The following is a 13,809-nucleotide window of genomic DNA, read 5'->3' on the forward strand; positions in this document are numbered from 1 at the left end:
GGATGTCCTTGTCTCATCACGCTCTAGCGACTCCTTGTGGTGGGCTGGGCGCCTGCAAGCTGACTTCGGCCGTCAGTTCGACAGTGTTTCCTCCCGACACATTGGTGCGGCTTAAACGAGCAGTGTGTCAAGCAGCAGTGCTCAACCTTCGCCGAGTCCGTAGGGGAGTTGCAGCGATGAGACAAGATCGTAACTACCCATTGGCTATCACGAAAAAGGGGGTAACGCCACGGGACAGAAATGTTTGAATATATCGGCCCTGTTGTCAATCCACCATGACGTGTTCAAAACAACTGGAAACTCGTAAATCTCAGACTTCAGTGAGATCAAGACAGCTAAGACAGAATGGGAACTCTGATAAAACCAGCTCTGACTGGGAAAATACGGAAAATAATTTTGGAACGGTCATCCAACTTGGAATTCCATGTCGGCATTTTGGGCCTCTTTCTAGAGCCCACAAGAAGGACCGCCGTGCCACCTTCCTGTTTAAGTGAGCACAGCACAACAAGGTGAGTCCTAAAATGTCTTGTATGCTGCCGCATAAATTATGTAATATGCCAGAGAGATATGTATACTCTAGCTAAGAATGTAATACTAAGTGTATGTTGTGTAGTAAACTGTTAGTAGCCCATGTGGCTCACCCTATTAATATGTTCCCTATCCCCCTCATAACTTAGCCCACTGTTCTGACTTGATGGTGCACATGTAGCCTATAGCCTGTTATAGAGAAATGTAATCATTGAATATTGTAAGAGCTTTCATTCATTGTCTGCTTATATGACCCCTTTTATTTATCCTACGGTTCTGACTTGGTGTACAGGGAGAATACTGTAAGAATGGCCCATGTTCTGAATTGCTGAACAAATAGTTATATTGACTACGTCCGTCCTCGCTCTTAATGTATTAATTGAAATTACGGAATGCCTCTTATCTGCTTGTCGTCCCCTTATGCCATAGTTTGTACATTTCAATTGTCATTAGAAACCACATTTGTTTAAGCAAGTCAGCCATATCAGCTATGGCTATGTTTTTAAATGAGGCTGAATTAACTGTTTTGCTGCCAGGCAAGGCTCCGCTGATAGCCAGGTGTAGCAGTGGTAAAGTGTTAGGACTCTGCTGTTGGGACAGCTTTATGTAGGTCCTAACAGTTTGTGGGCATCATTGGTCACTGTTATAGTGCAATGGGTGTATTGTTTAGTGTTGTGTATTGGCTTTTTGTTTTCCCCACCAACATTTAAATGCTAAAATAGCCACTGAGTAGCAGACATCCATCTATGAGCTCCCCAATGAGTCACCCTAATTAGGCTAGCTAGCTGGCTATGCTGCCTAACCAAATCACAACTTTAGTAGTTTTTCAAAGTAGATAAGGCATACTTTCACAGAGAGAGAAAGAGGGAGGAATGGAGAGGGTTGAGGGAGGGAAGGAGAGATGGAAAGTTGAGTGGAGAGTTGAGGGAACGAGAAAGAGAAATGAGAGAGGGGGAGGGATAGAGAGGAGGAAGGTGAGAGAGAGAACGAGAGAGAGGGGGAAGGGGAGGGGGGAGGTGAGAGAGAGAGGGGTAAGGGGAGGGAGAGTGAGGGGGAAGGGGAGGGAAGGTGAAAGAAAAGAGGGACCAAGGCCAGATCTATCATTCATTGTGTTAGCCAAGGCCAGATCTATCATTCATTGTGTTAGCCAAGGCCAGATCTATCATTCATTGTGTTAGCCAAGGCCAGATCTATCATTCATTGTTAGCCAAGGCCAGATCTGTCATTCATTGTTAGCCAAGGCCAGATCTATCATTCATTGTTAGCCAAGGCCAGATCTATCATTCATTGTTAGCCAAGGCCAGATCATCATGTCACCACCCTGTGAAATTCATCAATTATTTCATCTGTAGCCTAATAATCTGCATGGTTTCCTGAGTCGTAGTGGGAGGACCAGACAGCAGCTCATCGCGTCACTCCAAGTTGACTTCCATATGATGGTTATTATATCAATATTTGCGCATAAAAAAGGCATTTCCACCGTCATTTCTCGCATTAATTAATTTTACCGACACAAAAATCCCACCATTGTCAAACGAACAAATCGTCTGTCTGTTTTTATAAAATTGTACCGACATTTCATGTTTTCATGAGTTCCGTAATTCATCCGCATGAAATGGATTGGGCCTTAGTGTGAGATTCTTCTCATCGTGATTGGTCCCTTTCAGTTCATGACTCATTTACAATTTACTTTAGACTCACTAACAGAGTCGCTTGCCATTTCATTCCTCATTGCTATGATTCACTGGTTATAAGAGTCTTCATTGCTATGATTCACTGGTTGAGACTCCTCATTGCTATGATTCACTGGTTAAGACTCCTCATTGCTATGATTCACTGGTTAAGAGTCTTCATTGCTATGATTCACTGGTTGAGACTCCTCATTGCTATGATTCACTGGTTAAGACTTCTCATTGCTATGATTCACTGGTTAAGAGTCCTCATTGCTATGATTCACTGGTTAAGAGTCCTCATTGCTATGATTCACTGGTTAAGAGTCCTCATTGCTATGATTCACTGGTTAAGACTCCTCATTGCTATGATTCACTGGTTGAGACTCCTCATTGCTATGATTCACTGGTTAAGAGTCCTCATTGCTATGATTCACTGGTTAAGAGTCCTCATTGCTATGATTCACTGGTTGAGACTCCTCATTGCTATGATTCACTGGTTGAGACTCCTCATTGCTATGATTCACTGGTTAAGAGTCCTCATTGCTATGATTCACTGGTTAAGACTCCTCATTGCTATGATTCACTGGTTGAGACTCCTCATTGCTATGATTCACTGGTTAAGAGTCCTCATTGCTATGATTCACTGGTTAAGAGTCCTCATTGCTATGATTCACTGGTTGAGACTCCTCATTGCTATGATTCACTGGTTAAGAGTCTTCATTGCTATGATTCACTGGTTAAGAGTCCTCATTGCTATGATTCACTGGTTAAGACTCCATAGTTATCAGATTTACATTATGAAATCATCCCTTGTCAGATTCACGATTCTATGTCATGGATAATATGATTTGACATCAACCATATCTTGCTTTTCACAATATCTATTATCACATTTTCAAACAGATCACCATGCGTTACAGCTGTAACGATGACAACAACGTCTGTCTGACATCACTTCTGTCCTCCCAGGGCTTCGGACACCGCTCTCAAGATGGCAGCTATCGCCACGGCACCGGGGTCAGGAAGGGTCACGTGTACCGTGGCGATGTAGCTGGCTCTCCCCGCCCTGGCTGTGAGGTCACGGGTAGACTCCGCCCCCAGTTCAGCTTTCTAGGGAGAGACAGAACGAGGGAGAGACAGAACGAGGGAGAGAAAAGCGGAGACAGGATGTTAAACACAAACTACGTCCTTTTCAGTGATTGCTGATCTGAAAGAACTAAGAAAAAATAAAGCTTTACATCAGGGGGTAGACAACCCTGGTTCTGGAGGGCCACAGACCTGTTTACATCAGGGGGGAGACAACCCTGGTTCTGGAGGGCCACAGACCTGTTTACATCAGGGGGGAGACAACCCTGGCTCTGGAGGGCCACAGACACTGTTTACATCAGAGGGTAGACAACCCTGGTTCTGGAGGGCCACAGACACTGTTTACATCAGGGGTGAGACAACCCTGGTTCTGGAGGGCCACAGACACTGTTTACATCAGGGGGGGAGACAACCCTGGTTCTGGAGGGCCACAGACCTGTTTACATCAGGGGGGGAGACAACCCTGGTTCTGGAGGGCCACAGACACTGTTTACATCAGGGGGGAGACAACCCTGGCTCTGGAGGGCCACTGGCACTTCATATTTATCAATATTGCGTAGAAACTATTGTAAAATACTACTTATGAATGGAATTGAGTGTTCGTAGAGATAGAAAAATTATGATTTATCCAACAATCCTACAAGCATCATACGCACACCGGTACAAGATAAATACCGGTACGAGATAAATACCGATAGAGGACAAATACCAATTTGATAAATACCGGTAGGAGATAAATACCAATCGTTCTCCGTCTCAGTGCTGGACCTTGGCTACTAGCATTTCGAAACATCCCTAATTAACCATATATGGTCAAAATCCTCCCTTTAAATCCAGTGGGGAATATACACAACGCCGTACCATTAAATAACCGACGACGGCACAACCCAAAGGTGATGGTGTCAGATATTGAATAGACGTGATGGTGTCAGATATTGAATAGAGGTGACGGTGTCAGATATGGAATAGAGGTGACGGTGTCAGATATGGAATAGAGGTGACGGTGTCAGATATGGAATAGAGGTGACGGTGTCAGATATTGAATAGAGGTGACGGTGTCAGATATTGAATAGAGGTGCCGGTGTCAGATATTGAATAGAGGTGCCGGTGTCAGATATGGAATAGAGGTGCCGGTGTCAGATATGGAATAGAGGTGCCGGTGTCAGATATTGAATAGAGGTGGAGGTGTCAGATATTGAATAGAGGTGGAGGTGTCAGATATTGAATAGAGGTGGAGGTGTCAGATATTGAATAGAGGTGCCGGTGTCAGATATTGAATAGAGGTGGAGGTGTCAGATATTGAATAGAGGTGGAGGTGTCAGATATTGAATAGAGGTGGAGGTGTCAGATATTGAATAGAGGTGGAGGTGTCAGATATTGAATAGAGGTGGAGGTGTCAGATATTGAATAGAGGTGCCGGTGTCAGATATTGAATAGAGGTGGAGGTGTCAGATATTGAATAGAGGTGCCGGTGTCAGATATGGAATAGAGGTGCCGGTGTCAGATATTGAATAGAGGTGCCGGTGTCAGATATTGAATAGAGGTGCCGGTGTCAGATATTGAATAGAGGTGGAGGTGTCAGATATTGAATAGAGGTGCCGGTGTCAGATATTGAATAGAGGTGCCGGTGTCAGATATGGAATAGAGGTGCCGGTGTCAGATATTGAATAGAGGTGCCGGTGTCAGATATTGAATAGAGGTGCCGGTGTCAGATATTGAATAGAGGTGGAGGTGTCAGATTTTGAATAGAGGTGGAGGTGTCAGATTTTGAATAGAGGTGCCGGTGTCAGATATTGAATAGAGGTGGAGGTGTCAGATTTTGAATAGAGGTGGAGGTGTCAGATATTGAATAGAGGTGGAGGTGTCAGATATTGAATAGAGGTGGAGGTGTCAGATTTTGAATAGAGGTGGAGGTGTCAGATATTGAATAGAGGTGGAGGTGTCAGATATTGAATAGAGGTGGAGGTGTCAGATATTGAATAGAGGTGGAGGTGTCAGATATTGAATACAGGTGGAGGTGTCAGATATTGAATACAGGTGGAGGTGTCAGATATTGAATAGAGGTGGAGGTGTCAGATATTGAATAGAGGTGGAGGTGTCAGATATTGAATAGAGGTGCCGGTGTCAGATATTGAATAGAGGTGGAGGTGTCAGATATTGAATAGAGGTGGAGGTGTCAGATATTGAATAGAGGTGGAGGTGTCAGATATTGAATAGAGGTGGAGGTGTCAGATATTGAATAGAGGTGGAGGTGTCAGATATTGAATAGAGGTGGAGGTGTCAGATATTGAATAGAGGTGGAGGTGTCAGATATTGAATAGAGGTGCCGGTGTCAGATATTGAATAGAGGTGCCGGTGTCAGATATTGAATAGAGGTGGAGGTGTCAGATATTGAATAGAGGTGCTGGTGTCAGATATGGAATAGAGGTGCCGGTGTCAGATATTGAATAGAGGTGCCGGTGTCAGCTATTGAATAGAGGTGCCGGTGTCAGATATTGAATAGAGGTGGAGGTGTCAGATATTGAATAGAGGTGCTGGTGTCAGATATGGAATAGAGGTGCCGGTGTCAGATATGGAATAGAGGTGCCGGTGTCAGATATTGAATAGAGGTGCCGGTGTCAGATATTGAATAGAGGTGCCGGTGTCAGATATTGAATAGAGGTGGAGGTGTCAGATTTTGAATAGAGGTGCCGGTGTCAGATTTTGAATAGAGGTGCCGGTGTCAGATATTGAATAGAGGTGGAGGTGTCAGATATTGAATAGAGGTGGAGGTGTCAGATATTGAATAGAGGTGGAGGTGTCAGATATTGAATAGAGGTGGAGGTGTCAGATATTGAATAGAGGTGGAGGTGTCAGATATTGAATAGAGGTGGAGGTGTCAGATATTGAATAGAGGTGGAGGTGTCAGATATTGAATAGAGGTGCTGGTGTCAGATATTGAATAGAGGTGGAGGTGTCAGATATTGAATAGAGGTGGAGGTGTCAGATATTGAATAGAGGTGGAGGTGTCAGATATTGAATAGAGGTGGAGGTGTCAGATATTGAATAAAACCAAAAGGTTTTATTTGACTCACTCAGTTGCCGCTTGACTTAGTAAAAATAAAAACATACAGCGCCTTCAGAAACTATTCACACCCCTCGACTTTTTCCACATTTTGTTGTTACAGCCGGAATTAAAAATGGAGATCGTCACTGGCCTGCACACACATACACACACCCCATAATGTCAAAGTGGAATTATGTTTTTCAAAAGGTTTAGCTCAGCATTCAACCCTTTTGTTATGGCAAGTCTAAATAAGTTCAGGAGTAAACATGTGCTGAACAAGTCACATAATAAGTTGCATGGACTCTGTGTACAATAACAGTGTTGAACATGATTTCTGATATTGACCACCTCATCTCTATACCCCACACATACAATTATCTGTAAGGTCCCTCAGTCGAGCTGTGAATTTCAAACACAGATTCGACCAGGGAGGTTTTCCAATGCCTCGCAAAGAAGGGCACCTATTGGTAGATGGGTAAAATGTTTAAAGATGACATTGAATATCCCTTTGAGCATGGTGAAGTTATTAAATACACTTTGGATGGTGTATCAGCACAGCCAGTCACTACAAAGATACAGGCGTCCTTCCTAACTCAGTTAACGGAGAGGAAGGAAACCGCTCAGGGATTTCACCATGAGGCCAATGGTGACTATAAAACAGTTACAGAGTTTAACGTCTGTGATAGGAGAAAACTGAGGATGGATCAACAACATTGTAGTTACTCCGCAATACTATACTAAAAGAAGGAATCCTGTACAGATAAAAAATATTCCAAAACATGCATCTGGTTTGTAACAAGGCACTAAAGTAATACTGCAAAAAATGTGGCAAGTATTCACTTTTTGTCCTGTATACAAAGTGTTATGTTTGGGGCAAATCCAATACAACACATTACTGAAGAGTACCACTCTTCCTATGTTCAAGCATAGTGGTGGCTGCATCATGTTATGGGTATGCTTGTAATCATTAAGGACTGGGGAATTTTTTCAGGATAAAACATAAAATGGAATGTAACTCAGCACAGGCAGAATTCCAAAAGGAAAACATTTGAAATGACAATTAAATCCATTTTAATCCCACTTTGTAACAACAAAATATGGAAAAAGTCCAGGGGTGAGAATACTTTCTGAAGGTCCTGTAGCTACAAAGAGAGGACCATTAGGACAATTCAAGTTGCTTTAGGCGGGCTATGGCCTGTGTCGTGACCGTTCTCAAATGGAACAGTAATCTGCGTCATTCGGTCATTCGGTCTTCCGGAAACATACACCTGTTTTCCATCAAATAAATGTCAGAATTTTCAAACCAGTTTTCATTTGGGAAGGCATACAAAGCGTTTTTAAATCAAAAGCAAATCACTTTTGCATGTGATAGAATCCTACTAATTAGTCCAAGTGCTTAATTACGCCACAATTAGTTTTGAGCCGACTTGGCTGTGGGTTTTGCACGGTGCACTTGGCTTGCACCCGGAAGGCAGACCGGTTCCAAAACCAATGCAATTCATTCATCACCCGGTGCAAAACACGCCCTACCCAAAATCCCCTCAGTGGCAAATATGCGTCATATGAGGAAATCAGTCAATTGAAATAAATGAGGCCCTAATCTATGGATATTCACATGACTGGGAATACAGATATGCATCTGTTGGTCACAGATACCTTAATAACCAAATGGGTCTCATCACAGTAATTTTGTGCATTCATATTGCTATCGATAAAATGTAATTGTGTTTGTAGCTTATGCCTGCCTGCCCAAACCATAACCCCACCATGAGACACTCTGTCCACAACGTTGACGTCAGCAAACCACTCGCCCACACAACGCCGTACACGTGGCCTGTGGTTGTGAGGCTGGATAGACGTAGCGCCAAATTCTCTAAAATGACGGAGGCGGTATATGGTCGAGAAATGAACAATTCAATTCTCTGGAAACAGCTCTGGTGGACATTCCTGCAGTCAGCATGCCAATTCCAAACTCCCTCAAAACTTGAGACATCTGTGGCATTGTGTTGTGTGACAAAACTGCACATTTTAGAGTGGCCTTTTATTGTCCCCAGCACAAGGTGCACCTGTGTAATGATCATGCCATTTAATCAACTTCTTGATATGCCACACCTGTCAGGTGGTTGGATTATCTTGGTAAAGGAGAAATGCTCACTATAACATGGATGTAAACAAACTTGTGAACAGAATTTGAGAAAAATAATATTTTTGTGAGTATGGAAAATGTATTTTACTTCAGCTCATGAAACATGGGACCAACACTTTACATGTTGCGTTTATATTTTTGTTCAGTGTAGAATAAATAGTTTTGGGATGGTGCTTTTATGGCGTATTATGGCGTATTTGGGAACCCATTGATGACATCACGGCAAAGAAAGCCCTCTTGACTTCAACCGGTTGTGAGACGGTGGAAACGACGTGTTACTGTTCGTTTCGCTGATGATTGCAGCCTGAACGTTGGCTCATCGAGGGGCTGTGAGACGGTGGAAACGACGTGTTACTGTTCGTTTCGCTGATGATTGCAGCCTGAACGTTGGCTCATCGAGGGGCTGTGAGACGGTGGAAACGACGTGTTACTGTTCGTTTCGCTGATGATTGCAGCCTGAACGTTGGCTCATCGAGGGGCTGTGAGACGGTGGAAACGACGTGTTACTGTTCGTTTCGCTGATGATTGCAGCCTGAACGTTGGCTCATCGAGGGGCTGAGACGGTGGAAACGACGTGTTACTGGTCGTTTCGCTGATGATTGCAGCCTGAACGTTGGCTCATCGAGGGGCTGTGAGACGGTGGAAACGACGTGTTACTGTTCGTTTCGCTGATGATTGCAGCCTGAACGTTGGCTCATCGAGGGGCTGTGAGACGGTGGAAACGACGTGTTACTGTTCGTTTCGCTGATGATTGCAGCCTGAACGTTGGCTCATCGAGGGGCTGTGCGACGCCGGTCGGTAAGCTCAGGCTAAAAAGTGCCCGTTGCCAAAAACCCGAGGATGTGTTCCCGGGATGAGCCGGCGTTTTGGCCTTTTCACATAGGTCTTAAATCTTTACCTTGGAAAACGATATCTAATGAGCCAATCTGTACTTCCTGTTAAAAAAAAAGTCCCACCTGTCTCTAAAAATACACTCTGCTAAATACAGTGTTTCAAATCTTCCAACAGAGCGGATCAGCCATCTCTCATAGGACTTACCATTATCTCAGTATTTGATAGTCTTCCACAATGGTTTACCTTTCACACATGCCTCTAATTTAACAATTTACTTTTTGTTGTTGTTTTTTTGTACTTTTACCCCCTTTTTCTCCACAGTTTCGTGGTATCCAATTGGTAGTTACAGTCTTGACTCATCTCTGCAACTCCCGTACGGACTCGGGAGAGAAGGTCGAGAGCTGTGTGTCCTCCGAAACACAATCCAGCCGAGCCGTACTGCTGCTTGACACAATGCCCACTTAACCCGGAAGCCAGCCGCACCAATGTGTCGGAGGAAACACAGTCTAACTGATGATCGAAGTCAGCTTGCAGGCGCCCGGCCCACCACAAGGAGTCGCTAGAGTGCGATGGGACAAGGATCCCGGCCGGCCAAACTCCCGGCCAAAATCCCGGCCGGCCACTAGACTACTACGGACGACGCTGGGCCAATTGTGTTCCGCCTCATGGTTTTCCCGGCCATGGCTGACTGTGACACAGCATGGGATCGAACCTGGGTCTGTAAAGACGACTCAAGCATTGCGATGCAGTGCCTTAGACCGCTGCGCCACTCGGGAGGGCCCAATTTGCTATACTTTTCTGCATGAAGTCACAATGGAACTACAATGGAACTACAATAAAAAAATAAAAAAAAATAAAAAAATATAGAATTATTACTTACTAATTTAATTATTACTCTCAAAAATTCAACATGTATTTTCCCCATTCTACGCTTGACAAGCAGTTCCCTTAGTCCACCACTTGGCACTGTGTACATGTACGCACTCTCTCAAGCCAACGTTAATATTGATCCATTTCACACTTTGCATGGTAATGATCCCACGCATGGTTAACTCATAGATCTGTGCCTACGCATGAATGATAAATTAGGGCCCAGGTGTGTTGAATTTAGGCAATCACTGAACTGATCAATTAGCTCGGTTCGTCAGGTGTGGCGCCTAGTTGTAATAAAATTCCTGCAGCACCCCAGGAACAGGGTTGTCTCCCTAATATGGTGGAATTGAAGAGATGGGTCTAAGTACAGCCATCACATCAACATGATGGAATTGAAGTACTGTACCTCCACAGCAGCCTGCAGAATGGCCATGTGACCACCAGGAGGCGATGTTGTCAGTCTCCTCAGTTCTTCCACTGCTGGACACAGAGCGTCCAACTGGACAAGAGACAGTTAAGATACTTTTACAATAATACACACAACAAAATAAGCCCAATCATACAGTTACATAGCAGCATATTCCACCCCCTCCTTTAACCATGTTCTCCACTTGGTCCCTTTCAGCCAATTGTTGTGAACTCACGGTAGTTCCCTTAATTTTTTGGGGTGCAGTGTGAACATTCCAAAAGGAAGTCAAACCATCTCATAAGAGCCCCCGAACTATCTCAAAAGTGGTCTGAGTTTGGTTCACTTGAATTCCGTGGTCTGGTTCACTTTTTTTTGGACAATGTGAACACAAAGCTCCCCAGGTTCGCTTGTCATTATTCCCGCACCTCACACTAGACTACTGTTATAACCCCTCACACTAGACTACTGTTATAACCCCTCACACTAGACTACTGACATAACCCCTCACACTAGACTACTGACATAACCCCTCACACTAGACTACTGTCATAACCCCTCACTAGACTACTGTTATAACCCCTCACACTAGACTACTGTTATAACCCCTCACTAGACTACTGTTATAACCCCTCACACTAGACTACTGTTATAACCCCTCACACTAGACTACTGACATAACCCCTCACACTAGACTACTGTCATAACCCCTCACTAGACTACTGTTATAACCCCTCACACTAGACTACTGACATAACCCCTCACACTTAACTACTGTTATAACCCCTCACACTAGACTACTGTTATAACCCCTCACACTAGACTACTGTCATAACCCCTCACACTAGACTACTGACATAACCCCTCACACTAGACTACTGACATAACCCCTCACTAGACTCCTGTTATAACCCCTCACACTAGACTACTGACATAACCCCTCACTAGACTACTGTTATAACCCCTCACACTAGACTACTGTTATAACCCCTCACACTAGACTACTGACATAACCCCTCACACTAGACTACTGTCATAACCCCTCACACTAGACTACTGTTATAACCCCTCACACTAGACTACTGACATAACCCCTCACACTAGACTACTGTCATAACCCCTCACTAGACTACTGTTATAACCCCTCACACTAGACTACTGACATAACCCCTCACACTTAACTACTGTTATAACCCCTCACACTAGACTACTGTTATAACCCCTCACACTAGACTACTGTTATAACCCCTCACACTAGACTACTGACATAACCCCTCACACTAGACTACTGTCATAACCCCTCACTAGACTACTGTTATAACCCCTCACACTAGACTACTGACATAACCCCTCACACTTAACTACTGTTATAACCCCTCACACTAGACTCCTGTTATAACCCCTCACACTAGACTACTGTTATAACCCCTCACACTAGACTACTGTTATAACCCCTCACACTAGACTACTGTTATAACCCCTCACACTAGACTCCTGTTATAACCCCTCACACTAGACTACTGTTATAACCCCTCACACTAGACTACTGTTATAACCCCTCACTAGACTCCTGTTATAACCCCTCACACTAGACTACTGTCATAACCCCTCACACTAGACTCCTGTTATAACCCCTCACACTAGACTCCTGTTATAACCCCTCACACTAGACTACTGTTATAACCCCTCACACTAGACTACTGTTATAACCCCTCACACTAGACTCCTGTTATAACCCCTCACACTAGACTCCTGTTATAACCCCTCACACTAGACTACTGTTATAACCCCTCACACTAGACTACTGTTATAACCCCTCACACTAGACTACTGTCATAACCCCTCACACTAGACTCCTGTTATAACCCCTCACACTAGACTCCTGTTATAACCCCTCACACTAGACTCCTGTTATAACCCCTCACACTAGACTACTGTTATAACCCCTCACTAGACTCCTGTTATAACCCCTCACACTAGACTACTGTTATAACCCCTCACTAGACTCCTGTTATAACCCCTCACACTAGACTCCTGTTATAACCCCTCACTAGACTCCTGTTATAACCCCTCACACTAGACTCCTGTTATAACCCCTCACACTAGACTACTGTTATAACCCCTCACACTAGACTACTGTTATAACCCCTCACTAGACTCCTGTTATAACCCCTCACACTAGACTCCTGTTATAACCCCTCACACTAGACTCCTGTTATAACCCCTCACTAGACTCCTGTTATAACCCCTCACTAGACTCCTGTTATAACCCCTCACACTAGACTCCTGTTATAACCCCTCACACTAGACTCCTGTTATAACCCCTCACTAGACTCCTGTTATAACCCCTCACTAGACTACTGTTATAACCCCTCACTAGACTCCTGTTATAACCCCTCACACTAGACTCCTGTTATAACCCCTCACACTAGACTCCTGTTATAACCCCTCACTAGACTCCTGTTATAACCCCTCACTAGACTACTGTTATAACCCCTCACTAGACTCCTGTTATAACCCCTCACTAGACTCCTGTTATAACCCCTCACTAGACTCCTGTTATAACCCCTCACTAGACTCCTGTTATAACCCCTCACGCTAGACTCCTGTTATAACCCCTCACTAGACTCCTGTTATAACCCCTCACTAGACTCCTGTTATAACCCCTCACACTAGACTCCTGTTATAACCCCTCACACTAGACTACTGTTATAACCCCTCACACTAGACTCCTGTTATAACCCCTCACACTAGACTCCTGTTATAACCCCTCACACTAGACTCCTGTTATAACCCCTCACTAGACTCCTGTTATAACCCCTCACTAGACTCCTGTTATAACCCCACACTAGACTCCTGTTATAACCCCTCACTAGACTCCTGTTATAACCCCTCACTAGACTCCTGTTATAACCCCTCACTAGACTCCTGTTATAACCCCTCACTAGACTCCTGTTATAACCCCTCACTAGACTCCTGTTATAACCCCTCACTAGACTCCTGTTATAACCCCACACTAGACTCCTGTTATAACCCCTCACTAGACTCCTGTTATAACCCCTCACTAGACTCCTGTTATAACCCCTCACTAGACTCCTGTTATAACCCCTCACTAGACTCCTGTTATAACCCCTCACTAGACTCCTGTTATAACCCCTCACTAGACTCCTGTTATAACCCCACACTAGACTCCTGTTATAACCCCTCACTAGACTCC

General features: G+C 44.2%; 1 protein-coding gene across 2 annotated transcripts in view; it reads right to left on the reverse strand.

Moving 5' to 3' along the window:
* Nucleotides 1–3,066: 3,066 nt before the first annotated feature.
* Nucleotides 3,067–13,809, reverse strand: part of tkfc (triokinase/FMN cyclase) — a 38,331-nt gene continuing 27,588 nt past the window's right edge. For both annotated transcript variants that reach the window (XM_071334150.1, XM_071334149.1), the window contains 2 exons: nucleotides 10,593–10,685; nucleotides 3,067–3,311 (listed from right to left, as the gene is read on the reverse strand). In XM_071334150.1, coding sequence (XP_071190251.1) covers nucleotides 3,153–3,311; nucleotides 10,593–10,685 — 252 coding nt within the window. In that variant the 3' untranslated portion in view covers nucleotides 3,067–3,152. The remainder of the gene's footprint in view (nucleotides 3,312–10,592; nucleotides 10,686–13,809) is intronic.

This window comes from Salvelinus alpinus, chromosome 11 (genome assembly GCF_045679555.1).
Source record: "Salvelinus alpinus chromosome 11, SLU_Salpinus.1, whole genome shotgun sequence".
NCBI classification, from domain to species: Eukaryota; Metazoa; Chordata; class Actinopteri; order Salmoniformes; family Salmonidae; genus Salvelinus; species Salvelinus alpinus.